This window comes from Uloborus diversus, chromosome 10 (assembly GCF_026930045.1).
Source record: "Uloborus diversus isolate 005 chromosome 10, Udiv.v.3.1, whole genome shotgun sequence".
In the NCBI taxonomy this organism is placed as follows: Eukaryota; Metazoa; Arthropoda; class Arachnida; order Araneae; family Uloboridae; genus Uloborus; species Uloborus diversus.
Window position 1 is genome coordinate 61,711,307 of NC_072740.1, and position 15,558 is coordinate 61,726,864.

At 34.5% G+C, this 15,558-nt stretch overlaps 1 protein-coding gene across 1 annotated transcript in view; it reads right to left on the bottom strand.

Moving 5' to 3' along the window:
• The window catches only part of LOC129231020 (diacylglycerol lipase-alpha-like), a 175,791-nt gene that overhangs the window by 15,881 nt on the left and 144,352 nt on the right, over positions 1-15,558 (bottom strand). The window contains exons 13-14 of the mRNA XM_054865266.1: positions 8,988-9,130; positions 1,610-1,751 (exon numbers count right to left, since the gene is read on the bottom strand). Coding sequence (XP_054721241.1) covers positions 1,610-1,751; positions 8,988-9,130 — 285 coding nt within the window. The remainder of the gene's footprint in view (positions 1-1,609; positions 1,752-8,987; positions 9,131-15,558) is intronic.

Sequence of the window (15,558 nt, forward strand, 5' to 3'; positions counted from 1 at the left end):
AAAATGGTGGCAAATTCAAATCTTGCGTTAATTTTGGGAAACCTTTTATTACGCCAAAACACCATAACATCACACATCAAATCACACTCCAAGGTCCCCCGCACCTACCACTATTTATGGTTTTACTGGTTGGAAGGGGTCATGAAGATAGCTCTGTTTTTCTGATAAAAGACCAGAAGTCGAGCATTCTGTGGTCCAGCACCCTCAGAGGTTCTGATTCATTTGGAAGATTTTGTGATCATGAGACATTTAACGTGCTCCAGTCACAATTAAAGAACAATGATGATCTTCGACCGGCTGGCATCGGAGCCAGGACCCTTCGGTTACGAGTCCGACATTACCCGATCAGGCAACCACAACATCGTGACAACCTAACGGTATACTTGTGGCATACTTCAGACACATGCGTTTGCACGTGTCTGCGGAGCCCACAGCAGCCATCTTTAACAGGACAATGCTCGGTCACGCACAGCAAGGGTGTCAGAGGATTTCCTCTTTTACATTATCATCTTCTCTGGCCCGTTCGATCCCCTGATTTTTCCCCTATCGAGCATATTTGTCGCTCGAGACTGTAGGACAGCTTGCAAGTTTGATGGATTTATTGGCGCTTTTAGAGTAATTGTATTACGAGATAATGTAGGATATGATAAGAGACTGTTACGCTACAATGCCCGCCTGTATCTTCAAGCTGGAGGGTTAGTAACTCAACAGAATACTAAAACCTTCATTTATTTGGAATTTTTCCGGTAATTAATTATTATTTTGCTTTCAATTTGTAGTCACTTTCTTATATCAATGTTTACATCCGGTATGTAAAACTTTGTTTTATTCAGACGACTGCTTGTTGGTACGTCGATTTTTCTGCTAGAGTGTATTTTTATAAAATGAGAGATGAAAATTTAGCTTACCCAAAATTTTATTATATTCAATTATTTACCATCAAAACATAGTTTTACATAACGCATGTTGCGCAAAGGCATTGGCTTTACGTTTGGGACATACCAGGTGTCTCAAAAATGACTAATGCGTTTTGACAATCAAGATCAGAAAAATGGAAAGAGATAGAAATGTAGTGCTTAAGGCCTTAAACTTGAGAAACCGGGAAAATGTATCCCACCAGTTTACCACTCAATTTTCCTACTGGCGGTATTGCATAATAAGTCAAATAAAACTTCCAAGAAAATGTTCCTAGGCAAATGTTCCCCTTGAAAAAAAACTAAACATCATTCGAAGCAATAATATATACCTGCCTGGGACATGAAGATTTCAATGGTTAAATTTTCCTGCAGCTCTTGCATACCAACACCATCTGCAGCCAAAGATAATAATTAAATATGCAAATTGACCGGACGAAATTCTTTAGTTTCCCAAGCGTAAGGACACAAACTATAGATTTCTATCTCGCTCCAATTTTCCTTTATTGATTTTAAAAATCAATCAGCCCTTCTTGAGACACCCGGTATATGGTACAAATGGTCAAAACTTGAGGATAAATGAATGGCTCCGTCAATGCAACTAAACATTCTGTGATCCGGATTGCTCAAAGTTATGAATTGTTATGATTATAATATTTAATTACAAAAAATTAGATTTCAATAGCTCATTTTACCTTTGGATCTTGGCTTCGCTTAATAGCATTGATCAGATCTGACCTTAAAGCTTCCATTTGGTGCAATCCAATTCGAGGAACTACATCTTTTCCAAGAACGACGGACGTAATAAACTGTTTTGTATATTCAACGGCAGGAAGACTGTAATGGAATAAATGCCAGATTATGAAATAATGTTACTAAAATAGGATCCCAATAATATAACTGAAAGCACAAATATATTCTAAAGGCTCTTTCACAGGAAATACGCGTGCAATTTCAATTCAGCTTCACATGCGTTAGCGCTACCACAAACGGTAATAATTAATGGTTATAACGCAGTGCAATCACAGAGCTAATAGTCTATCAGCTAGACCGAAAAATAGCATCATTTTTGCGATAAAGCTGAATGAGGTGTCATATTCTTTAGTTTTTTGCGTAGATTACGAATATGCTAAGGCGGAAATCGAAATCGGTAGCTTTTGTACAGTAATTGTCAAAAAAGGCCTTAAAAATCATCAATTTTTGAAGTTTTGGCTTTTTGTCAATTAGAGTGACGTTTACTGGAAAAAAATCCAAATGAAAGTTCGTCAGGCTTTCATTATATACTGGGGGCTCCGCCCTCTGCTCGATTCGCTTGCTAACCCCCGTTCGCCGCCATCAGCGGTTGGTTAATGTCTAGCGAAAAAAACTGACTTTTGCATTTAACAAAAAAAAAAAAAAAAAAAAAAAAAGAAGAGGATACCTTATTAAAAAAAATTATTCAAAAAAGCATGCTATATGAGTTTGTAACTATTATTTGGGGCAAGCCTAACCTGGTAGTGCTGTAAAGGCTACGCTGATCTTAATCTCAACATTATGACACTGCCAGGTTAGGTTTGCGAGAACTATATACTTATGTTGAGTTTTTAAAAGATGCAATGTTAAAGCTAAGAGTATTTAAGATTCTCTTACTTTAACTGGCTTAAAAATCGTTATCGTCGCCATTCCCAGTCTCCTCACAATAAACAATATCCAGTATTTATGAAATCGTGACTATCTGCATCAAGTTCTTGTTTAGCACATAAGTAGTAGCAGATGTCAGTACATGGCAGGCTGATATCCGAGCATGGACATACTCCTTGTTGACAAGCTTTGCATTTGTTGCAGGATATCATTTCAATGACTTCTTCTGGTGAGGGTCGACTCCCAAGCAAGTTATTACAATTTTATTGTTTTCACCTTTCTAACCATGTTCGTATGGCGTTGGAACAAATTAACATTGAACAAGAGATTTTCTCCGTATTGCAGCCTGGCATTGAGTAGATTTACAAGGAGGCAAAAGCTCAGGCAGAACATGGCTTTTTAGAGCAGTACCAATTATACCTCAGCTTGTTCACGTCTCCAGTTTTTGAACCGCCGTACATTTCACATACATTTACGGTCCATTCTTCACCAAGGTTTTTAAAGTTTTCAATAAAAATGATGCGGTGACCATTTTTTTGAATGGTCCCTTTTTATCTTTTCCATAAAACGTCAAAATGCTGTCACAACCTATGAAGCTGTGAAATCCAAGTATAACTTCAATCAGATCAACACTGGTGCATCCATCTGTAAGCTTAGCTGCTTCTGTCAACATTCTGAAGGAAGATCATCCGGTCTTTAGCTTGCTTTCCCATTCGAACATAAACTTTGCAGTTCAGTTTATGATTGAACGCCCTCAGAATGAGAAGGACATCCGTGTCATCCGAATGAACTATACTGCAAGGATGCTGCTCTAACCAACATGTGAGGCATGTATTGCTATTCTTGTGTCAGTCTCTTCGAGGTCGCAAGCTAATTCCATGCATTCAGTAGTTCCATTTGATGTTATTTTCCAGCATTTCTTATCACTAGCAAAGAAAAATTGTCTTCCCTGTAATTGACACCGTTATGCAGGTGTTTTCCACTAATCCTGCAGGAACTGAATAAAGTTAGTTTTATTGGAGCTCACTGTAAGAAACTGTTGCCAAGAACTAATTTTGAAGCCAATTTTGATATTTACATACAATGCTGGGATCAGGGGCGTGCACAGAAATTTTGGGGCCGTTACAAATGACTTTTCCGGGCCCTCTTCCTATTGTTTACCCCTATATTTCACGCCTTCTTCTTCTTCTTCATCAGCACAACAGCCTGGTGCAGGTCAAGGCTCTGCTTCCTCCAGGCGGTACGACACGTTGCCAGGCTTCTCCACCTGTTCACTCCCAAAATTTTAAGGTCCTTCTCAACACTATCCAGCAGGCTTGGAGTCAATTACGTGGGAATGTAATCGATTACGATTATGATTACGGGCACAATAAAAGAGGGATTACATTTACGATTACGATTATAATCCTCTGGCAAAACGTAATTACGATTACAGCAACTATCCGATTATGTAAAAAATGTAATCGATTACGATTATAATATGCCGATTATGATTTTGATTACGATTACAGACTTATATTATAATGTATATATATCACTCATTTGCATCAACAACGTGATAGTTGAAAATTATGATTTTTGATTTAATATTAAAGAGATAATTGCAACTACTGTGTAGTATTAACTTAAAGATTATTTATTTCGTATTATTGCGCTGTTGCAGGGAAACAGCAATATATGAAAGATAAAAAAAAATCTAGAAAATTCAAATTGCGTACATTACACAATGTTACAATGACTGTACAGGTATAGGCACACTCTTATTCAAATGGATACACAGTGCATGTTGTTTTTGACTCGGCTGTTTATTATTATTTTGCCATTGCAGTAATTCTGCTTTAGACCTGGCTTAAGGGCAATGACTTACTACTAAACTGCTCAACATTTTATAGCTTATTATTTCTGAAAATTGTGTGGTATATTTCAGCATTGTATTCTCAATTATTTAGTATATTATCAGTTAATTTAATACTCAGCTTTAAAAAAAAAAAAAAAGAACCTCGTATGGGTCTTTCGGCAGAAAAACTGCAATGTAATAAAATGCACAGAAAGTGTAACTAAAAAATACGGAACTAAACAATTAAAAATTTAAAAAAAAAAGAAAAAGGAACTAAATGCATTTAAGTGTCATTAATATTTCAAAGATGCCTGTTTTTTTTCTCCCATTCTTTGAGAAGTGAAAAAAATTCCAGCAATGCTAAACAATCGTTGAACTGGAGCAGATGACGCAGAGGTGAAAAAAAATACTTGGGTAGTATTATTTTTAGCAAAAGGATACTTATGAATGTTAGACCCCTACAACTCTACAGGATCAATTTTATGATCATTTGATAAGCTATTTGCATATGCTTTGATTTCATTTTTGAATCACTCACGTGCTATATAAATTTCACTTTTACAAGTGCTAAAACGTTTCAACTTAACACTCATAAAAAATAAGATTGTACATAACATGTTTTGCTATGAACAAATTTTATAAAATCTGTCAATTCAAACTTTTTACTTTCATACATAATCATTAATTAGAGATAATATCAGTTGTAAACATATAAACATACATTTAAGATGAAACTATGCGAGGATCTTATTCACCAGGATTTAGATTATATGTCATTTAGCAAAAAATAAATGCAATACGCGTAAAGGCAGGAATAATTAAAGAATCACTGAAACACAAATGCGAATTCGGTTTTCTTTTGACAAAATCTTTTTTCAGTCATTCACTACTTTCTCATAAAAGTATAAAAAAACAAAAACTGTTTTGTTGCGCAAAACTTAGTTGTACTTTTGATATCATTGTACTTTTCTGCAAAAATACGATTTTGAGGCGGTAATGTGCTTCGCTTGATTGCCTAACATTGACAGATAAAAGGGGAAATGATGAATGACCAATTGTAAGGATTTGAGAAGACGTTCCCAAGAAGCCCTGAAATGCAAAACCGCCCACAGGGTACTAATTGTAAACACTTAAAAGATGGGGCTCGATTTATGACTCTCGTTTGCAAACAGGGACGAGTAGGGAAGAGCACTGAATAGTCGTTTAATGAAAGAAGTTGTTTTCAATGTTACTATTGAACTATGTTATCTTTCAATACATTAATAAAAGGGAGGCCTAAACGTTTTCTCTTTTAGAAAGTCAAGATTACACGATTACAAGAGGAAATTACGGATTATTTTACTTAGATTACAGTTACGATTACGTATGAAAATCCCAATTATGATTTCGATTACGATTACGGCAGTATCCCATCGACAAATTACGATTATGATTATGATTACACAAAAACGTAATCGATTACGAAGATTACGATTACGTAATCGGCGATTACTCCAAGCCTGCTATCCTGCCACCTTGTTGCTGGTCTTCCCCTTCTCCTTGTACCCTCAATCTTCGAAAAAGTTAGCTTTTTAATCGGATCCAGATCTGCACGCCTAAATACGTGCCCCAGCCATCTGATTCTATTGGCTTTAATTACTCTTAAGATGTTGGGTTGTCTGTATTTACGGTATACTTCAAAGTTATATAAACTTCTCCAACTGTCATTTTCTTTTACTGCTCCAAAAATTGCCCGAAGGATCTTTCTTTCAAAAATGAGAAGTCTGTTTTCCTCTGTTTTATTAATTGCCCATGTCTCACTACCGTATAAAATGATCGGTCTTATGAGGGTTTTGTATAGGTTTATTTTTGTATTAATGGAAAGGAGCTTAGATTTTACTTGGCTCTTTAAGCCAAAGTAGCATCTATTTGCCATCAAAATTCGAGTTCCAATTTCAACTTTAAACTCATTCTTACTGGTAATAAGTGCACCCAAGTATTTAAACTGGGTGACTCCTTCAAAAGTATAGTTTCTAATATTAAGCGGCTGCACATCATGTATTCTAGTATGTAGTCATGTATTCACGCCTAGTTTAAAAAATATTGGGTCCTCTTCAGGCTTGGGCCCGGGCCAACAGGTGTCCCTTCTCCCCTCCCTGTACACGCCCCTGGCTGGGAGCATATCATCTTGACGATGTGCTCACTCAAAATCGTTAGTAGAATTAGTTTTATACTTACCAAAAACTATATCAACTCTATTTCCAGGACTATGAATTATCTTTTGGAAGATGATTTCGCCATTTTCGTTGAATGTCAGACCGTTAGGGATTTTAACTTTTCGGAGCAAGGACATTCCATTAAAAATAAACCCTGTATTTTGTGAATACTCGAGTTCAACGAGTACATTCTTTTCTACAACATGCTACAATTGACTCTTAACCGTCTACCTTGGTAAGAAGAAGTATGTCCATGCTCGGATGTCAACCTGCCATGTACTGCCATCTGCTACTACTTATGTGCCAAATAAGAATTTGAACGAGGGTTAGCAAGCGAATCGAGCAGAGGGCGGAGCCACCAGTATGTAATTAATTGCTCACTAACTTGTTACATTTATTAAAGTCAACAAGTCAGTTTTTTTTCGCTAGAAATTGCCACCCGTTGCAGGCGGCATTGGGCCACCGCCGATAGCGGCGAACGGGGGTTAGCGAGCGAATTGAGTAGAGGGCGGAGCCCCCAGTATATAATGAAAGACTGACGAACTTTCAGTTGGATTTTTTTCCGGTAAATGTCACTCCAATTGACAAAAAGACAAAACTTCAAAAATTGATGATTTCGATGCTTTTTTTGGCAATTACTGCACAAAAGCTACCGATTTCGATTTCCGTCTTAGCATATTCGTAATCTACGCAAAAAACTGAAGAAAATGACACCTCAACCAGCTTTATCGCAGAAATAACGCTATTTGTCGAAATTTTGGGTGCTAGCTGATATAATGTTTGAATAATTTTACAAATGTTTGATGTGTGACCCTTTGCTACACGACAAACATCTGATCTGTAACTCAGTTCGTTCCGCACGTTTTTTTTTCTTTTTTTGTATCACACTTCGTAAGGCGGCACAAATGCGTTTGTCAATAACTCATATTGCTGGCCAAATGAGTTCTTGAAATTTCTGCGGTGTGTTCATCGTGGATAAACCTGCTTATTGTTGCATTCAAAAGTAAAAGGAAAGTACCAGACAACTTATCCGGTATTTAACTTATTAAATGGTCCCAAAAACTGGCAAATTAATAAACGTTAAATCTTTCTTATAATGAACGTCATTTGGCATCATGAAACGATGATATACCCTGCAGGGATATACCCTGCTAGCTCATATGACCGTAACGCGCGAAAGTGAACTACCAAGCGATCTACGTAACTCGCAATAGCTCTGTGATGGTGCTGCGTTAGAAAACGAGATTCCAGATCACTGCTTTGAAGTTAGTTCATTTCAAACACCGTGTGATTTCTTTTTATGAGGTTATGTCACATTTGTTTATCCACGATGAACACACCGCAGAAGTTTCAAGAACTCATTTGGGCAGCAATATGAATTATTGACAAACGCATTTGTGCCGCCTTACGAAGTGTGATTAAAAAAAAAAAAAAAAACGTGCGGAACGAACTGAGTTACAGATCAGATGTTTGTCGTGTAGCAAAAGGGTCACACATCAAACATTTGTAAATGAAAAAAAAAAAAAAAAAAAACTTGGTATATTTTACATTAAGCTCATGTATCACCTATTGTAATAGGCGCAGTAGTTTCGAAAATATGATATTTTATAATCGGGTTCATTATATGTGTTTACCCTGCACATACGAGTTTATAAATTTACATATATGGTGCCCTTAAGAATGCTTTTACTGGCACTGACTGAGCGTTTTTTATATCTTTTTGATCGTTTATGTAAAAATTTATCAAAGTAGCTTGAGCTAAAACGTGTTTAAAATGAATGAATAACATAAATGAACATATTTTTCCTTTTTTTAAAAGTTCTTATTTACTTATGTTTATTAATCTTCCTGATAATTTGTTTATGTATTAAGATCAAAGATTCATTAAACACATTTAAAAAAAAAAAAAAAACAATTTGAAACGAAAAGTGACGCTGATTAAAGCATAGATTTCCAATGCTATATTTTCTGGAGTTAATAGCAGTGGGGTCATAATTTAATAAACACAAACTCAAAATATCTTCTCCACAGAAAACAAAATGCCTTTTAAACTTGTGAAACTGCACCTAATGAAATCATATTTCATTGATGATAATGGATTTGTTAAATGAGTCCTAATGGTTATAATGGATTTATCTTCTGGTAGTCATGAATAATTTTTCGTAAAAACATTTTTTTTGGCAAACATGCAGGATGATCCTTCGTTTTTACGGAAATATTCTTTTCCTAATAAAGTGCTCAGGATAGTTTTGTTTCGTAGAGTTTTTAAGATTTAAACGTTTCAGGTAGCAATGGTAGCTAAACACGTGAAAATTTTAGTATGTTAATTTAATTGAATTATCTGGAAAACCAAAATTATAATTACATTTTTAACAGTAGTTTCGACAGTCTTAAAAAAAACTAAATGTTAAAAATACTAACCTGAGTAAACCTCCAGGTGGAGAATAAGCGTAACATATAAGGTGTGGATATTCATTTCGTAACAAAATGGCTAAAATAGCTGCCGTTCCAGCGCCTAAGGAGTGACCCACGAGGACAAGATTATAGTTGTGCGTTCCTTTATCCTGAAAAAAAAATTACAACAATGGTAAACAAGTAGTTAAAGTAATTTTTATATGTATTAAAGAACGGTTTTTGAGGAAGAAACATGAGTAGTTTTAACGAACCTTGATTTAACAATACCGAACATCTTATTCTGAACGTCGGTTTTAGGTTGTTCTGGACTTTGGATTACATCAAAAACAGACAAAAATAACATTGTCACGAATCAAGTATTGCAACATTGCATGAAATCCTTAGAACATGCTAAAAATTGAAAATGACGAACACAAAATACGCATTAACACCCAAACCTGTTTTTATGCAGTCTTTTTTATGCGATTTTTTTTTGTGCTAATTCGTTATGTGCGGTACATTAAAATTGCAATCAGATCTGGATTTAATTGACGAAATTATTTTTAAAACGAGTGCGAGGTAGTCTCTTCCAAGTGATGACATAGGCACCCCGATGGGAAGTCACTGTGACCTCCCAAAAATGTCCTTTATTCGGGAAATTTCGTCCGACTACTCGGCAAAAATTATCACTTGGTTTATTTTGATTTCGTAAAAATATTACAATTTTGTAAATTTTTGGGTTATTTTGTATGTGAAACTTTTATATGCGGTCCCTATCCACCGCATAAATTTTTTTTTTTTAAACTGTGTAGCGAAAACAACTTTTCAAAGCTACTCGTGAAGTTTTGAACAATTTCTTTAATGCGATTTTTTTTATGCGGCCCTATCCACCGCATAAAAACGGGTTTGGATGTAAAAGCATTTTATATGGATGTATTTTTTGATAAATCCTTTTTTCTCCAATGCATTGTACATTCTTTTTTTTCTGAGAAGTAAAAACAAATTTTCATCGTTTCATGATACCAAATGACGTTCATTATAGGAAAGACTTTCCCATTTTAACGTTTATTAATTTGCCGGTTTTTGGGACCATTTAATAAGTTAAATACCGGATAAGTTGTCTGGTACTTTCCTTTTACTTTTGCATGCAACAATAATTAGAAAATGTAGTTGAAAGCGTTATAGTAATAGAATATTATATGATAGTTTTTATCGCAATGATTAGGTTCTATCGGTGCGCATCGGTATGAGCATACGGTTTTTTTAAAATGTTCTTTGTACTTCCAACCGTAGCCATTTAAGCTGACAAAAAAAACTATACTTTTCGTTTGAACAATTAATATTTATTTCAATATAAACTACACTAACCTGCAATGAAATTGCTGCCTCTGAAGTTTGAACGTTTTTTGGAGTATTTTTTGCATACTGAAGTTAAATTCAAAGTCTGAACACTGGAAAAAAAATTCAAAAACGTTCCTGGGAAATAATATGACCAATTTCTACCTGTAATATATCTTTCAAAAAAAAAAAAAAAAAAAAAACCAGGAACATTTTCCATTAAAAGTCAGTAAACAGCCTGAAATTATCCTTGAATCTTTCTAATTAATAAAGCAATCCTTGCGGTTAAAGCCAGTCATGTTCCTGGGTGGATCCTTCAGAGAAAACTCAAGGAGGTTTTAACTAATTGCTTGGCGCCTTCCTAATTTACCAAAAAAGCTCCCAGAGCATTATTTGAACTAGGGTCAACGCTAAGACAGACTTGTAAGTAAGTACCATGCATGTAACTTATATGCAATTCTTGCAAAGCTGCGTTATTCAGAGACTAAGTCGCTCCCATTCAGTGGCGTACCCAGGGGGTGGGCTGATAGGGCTACAGCCCCCCCCGAAATTTTCAAAATTAATTATAAAAATTATAATAAAGAACAAGTTTTTTTTTTATGATGTATTTTTGAAATCTTACATTCGTATTGATATCAGAAAAGGGATACATGAACTTTTCTTAGCTACAGTTCATAAGTATCCCCCCCCCCAGCTCAAAGACTTTCGAGCTCAGCCCCCCCCGAACTGATTTGTCTGCGTACGCCGCTGCTCCCATTGGGAGCTCAGACAATACAGACGGACCATAATCTAACTGAAGCCGACACACTTAATAAGTAAGCTGAGTTAATCTTTAAACTAGAAGCTAAAAACATTTTTCACAACATTGAGAAGTCTGCATTCGTGAAACTTGTTGCAATCCAGGAAACTTTTTGACAAAGAAACTTAATTTTCACGGGAAATTCGGGAAAACTTGTGAAATCCCGAAGCGTTGCATGGAAGTTATTAGTAAAGTTTTGGAATTTTTTTTACAGTGAAAGTTCCTATCACGCACTAATTATTTTTTTACGGGAGGAGGGGGGAGGAGAGTAACGGTTAATTCGATACAAGAAAGGCATGTTTTTGATGAAAAAGCAAATATAGGTTTATTTCTATAATTGCTGGATAATAAAGTAACATATGAAAAATGTAATCTGAAATTTTCATTACTTTTTGTGAGGAAAAGAACCATTACCAGTGACTCTCCACGGACGTCTCAAAAATAAATTAATTAATTAAAATAATAAATAAAATAGTTAAAAAGTTTGCGTTACCCCTCATTACGCATCACGGGATCATCCAAAGTAAAAAATCTATATATATACAAATGGATGTATGTTTGTGGCTATGTGTGTATGTTCCTTATACAAATCCACAGTTTTCTTCGGATTTTTTCCAAATTTGGCACAAAGATAAATTATTGATCAGGAATTCATATAGGCTGGTTTTGGAATTTGTGAAAAAGATCCAAAGAGGTTCAAGCTGATATTTTTAACCATAAAATTGCTCTTTTCGATACCAACGAATTATCGTATAGTTATGAATTTGGTCTGAAGGAAAAGCCTGTAAAAAATGCCCAAAATGAAGTCTCTTCAAATATTAACTGTAATCGTTAAATTTGTGAACCTTGGTTCAAAGTAAATAAAAATGCTTTGCAACATATAACAACCAGGAGATATTTTAAGTGCAATCAAAACAAAAAGTATCCTCAACAATGGCCGTTAATGTCGTTTAGCGACAAGCGTAGATGATCATTCCATAGTGACTAACGTAACATCCGCAGTTGATTTTCAAACTCTTTTAACTTACACCGGGAGTAAAAATAAGTGTGTTTTGTTTTAATATGCAGATTTAAAATGTACAAGGTGACTATTTTTAATTTCTACCAAGAATTTGAAGCAAAACAAGCGTCTGCAGGTGTTTTTTCACCAAAAAAGGCATCGTGACTAACGTGAAATTTCTGCAATCCTGAGAAACAATGCTTATGTTACAAGGCAATTTTTTCTGAAACTTACGCAGGCATTTAAAATTGGCCGACATATTTGTAAAAGGTAAACAATCTATTTTTAAAAATGTGCTACAGATTTGTTACAGATGAATCTTTTCTGGCCCTTAATGGTACTTTTACGAAAAACTGTGTGTGACTAACTTAACGTGACTAACGTAACCATCGAATAACAAACAATGAATGCATATAAAAAAATTTTTATAATTAATTTCTTCCTCTTATATTACTTTTACACTTTTTAGGAACCTACTTTGTGTTGCATTTATGGTTCTTTCTTTACTTTTTTTCTATATTATTGTAAGAAATTGAATGGAAGGATTCAGTTCAATTAACTTAACTTGAATGGGCGAAAAAAAGTAAACGAAAAAAAAAAACTGCTTTTAGAAACTGAATAACATCGATCTTGGGCTAAATAAATCCCAAATTTTTTCTCTTTAAAAAAATTAACTTTATGCAAGTTAATAGTTTCACCGAAATCTAGTATTCTGCCGATATCCTAGTTATCGTGATAAGAAACTCCGTAGTACTTTTCAATGGCATATTATTTTTTAAGGTTTACTGATTCATCGAACGAATAGTATTGTGCATGCTTTTGAATAAAAATGTAATATTGGAAAAAAAAAAAAAAAAAAATTGAACGTTTTTGCAGAATGCATTTTAATTCCAGATATCACCGCAAATGTTTGAATTTCTAAATGATCATTCTTGCATTTTCTGAAATATATGGCACCGCAGCAGTGCTTATTGTCACTGTATCATGTAACATCTTCAAATGTTTTCAACGAGCAGCCACTACTTCATTCTAATAATAGGTGGAGACGTATTTTCTAAAAGATAGAGACGTTCTCTTTTGTTAAGACTATTTCTATTATCTTAATTCTTAAGCTTGGATTCTTGTGTTGAATGCACATTCAGCAGAGTACTCATTTTGCTTTACTCACCTTTTTTCTCTTTTAATAATTCTTTAAATTGGAAGTATCTTTATAAAGACCTTTAAAAAACTGTTTTTCTAAGTAAACAGAAGGTCTACAATGTAATATTACTGGTATTTTCACCCTTTATATTTTTAATCAATATAGAATGCCTACATATTCAAAATTGTTCATGAAAATGTACATTAAATTAAACAAGTTTTAAATATTAGCTGTCATTTTTAAAATGTTACGTTAGTCACATGCAAACTGTTACGTTAGTCACAGCTCAAATGTTACGTTAGTCACACTAATTATTTTATATCTACTGATACTAAAATAAATATTTTGCACTTTTTAAGTAGATATGACACAGATGTAAGAAAATAAAAAGTGCTGTTTGGTTCAATCATCTGGTTTAGTTTTCAACAGTGTTGGGCATCAACTAAAAAAATCAACTAAATTTGTAATTGATTGATTAGTTGACTAAAGTAATCTGACTCCCATTTAGTTCAGACTAATATTTTAAAAATTTAATTCAATTGCAGACGAAGATTAACGTTAGTTTAAACTAACTCGTTAGTTGCTCAAAAAAACTAATTTAGTTCAGATTGATTTAGTTCAGATTAAATTAATCAGATTGAATTTAGTCAGACTAAAAGTAATCAGATTAAAAGTAATCAAATTGATTTGATTACTTTTTTAATTCAGATTAAATTCGTAAAATATAAATATCACATGAACAGAGGCACATTTGTATTTCTACGTGTATATATATATTTATGCAAGTATACACGAGTTAATGTGTGTACATACGACTACGTGCGGGTATATACGTATATAAACGTGTTATCCCGCGTATGTTCGTGTACGGAGGTATATTTGAAATTTTAAGTAAATATACATATTTATGTGTGCATACACCAGTAAATACGTGTATATACGAGAATGTACGTGTATATAAGAGTATGTACGTGTACACATGAGAATATGCGTCTAGATACGTGTTACCCCGAGTATACTCGTGTAAAAAGGTACATTTGTATTTCTACGTCATATTCCAGCGTGCGTATACGAGAAAGTACGTGTATATACAAGTATGTTCGTGCACACACGAGAATATGCTTATAGATATGTGTTACCCCGAATATACTCGTGTAAAGAGGTACATTTCTATTTAAACGTGTATATACATATTTATGCAGGCATATACGAGAAAATACGTGTATATGCGAGTAAGTACGTGCACACACGACAATAGGCTTATAGATACGTGTTTAACCCGAGTATACTCGTGTAAGATGGCACATTTGTATTTCTACGTGTATGTGCATACGTGTATATACGAATATGTACGTGTACACACGATTATGCGTATAGATACGTGTTACCCCGAGTATACTCGTGTACAGAGGTAAATTTGCTTTTAATTGTGTATATACATATTTATGCGTACACACAAGCTAAGATACGTGTATATACGTGTACACATGAGAATAGGAGTATAGATACGTGTTACTCCGAGTATACTCGTGTAAAGAGGTACATTTGTATTTCTACGTTTATATACATATTTAAGCGTGCATATACGAGAAGGTACGTGTATATACAAGTATGTTCATGTACACACGAGAATATACTTATACATACGTGTTATCCCGAGTATACTCGTGTACAGAGGTAAATTTCTATTTAAACGTGTATTTACATATCGATGCATGCATATACGAGAAAATACGTGCATATACGAGTAAGTACGTGCACACATGATAATAGTCTTATAGATACGTGTTTAACCCGAGTATACTCGTGTAACATGGCACATCTGTATTTCTACGTGTATGTGCATATTTATGCGTTTATAAACGAGTAAATACGTGTATATACGAGTATGTACGTGTACACACGATTATGCGTATAGATACGTGTTACCCCGAGTATACTCGTGTACAGAGGTAAATTTGCTTTTAATTGTGTATATACATATTTATGCGTGCACACAAGCGAAGATACGTGTATATACGTGTACACATGAGAATATGCGTATAGATATGTGTTACTCCGAGTATACTCGTGTAAAGAGGTACATTTGTATTTCTACTTTTATATACATATTTAAGCGTGCATATACGAGAAAGTACGTGTATATACAAGTATTTTTGTGCATATACGTGTATATACGTGTTGACTCGACGATATTCGTGTATACAGGAATTTTGTATTTCTACGTGTACCTACAAGTACAGTGGCGGATGGGGCAACATGAACCGGCCCTGGCATTTACAGACCAGCCGGTCCCCTTAAGACTTGCTCCTTGAAGAGG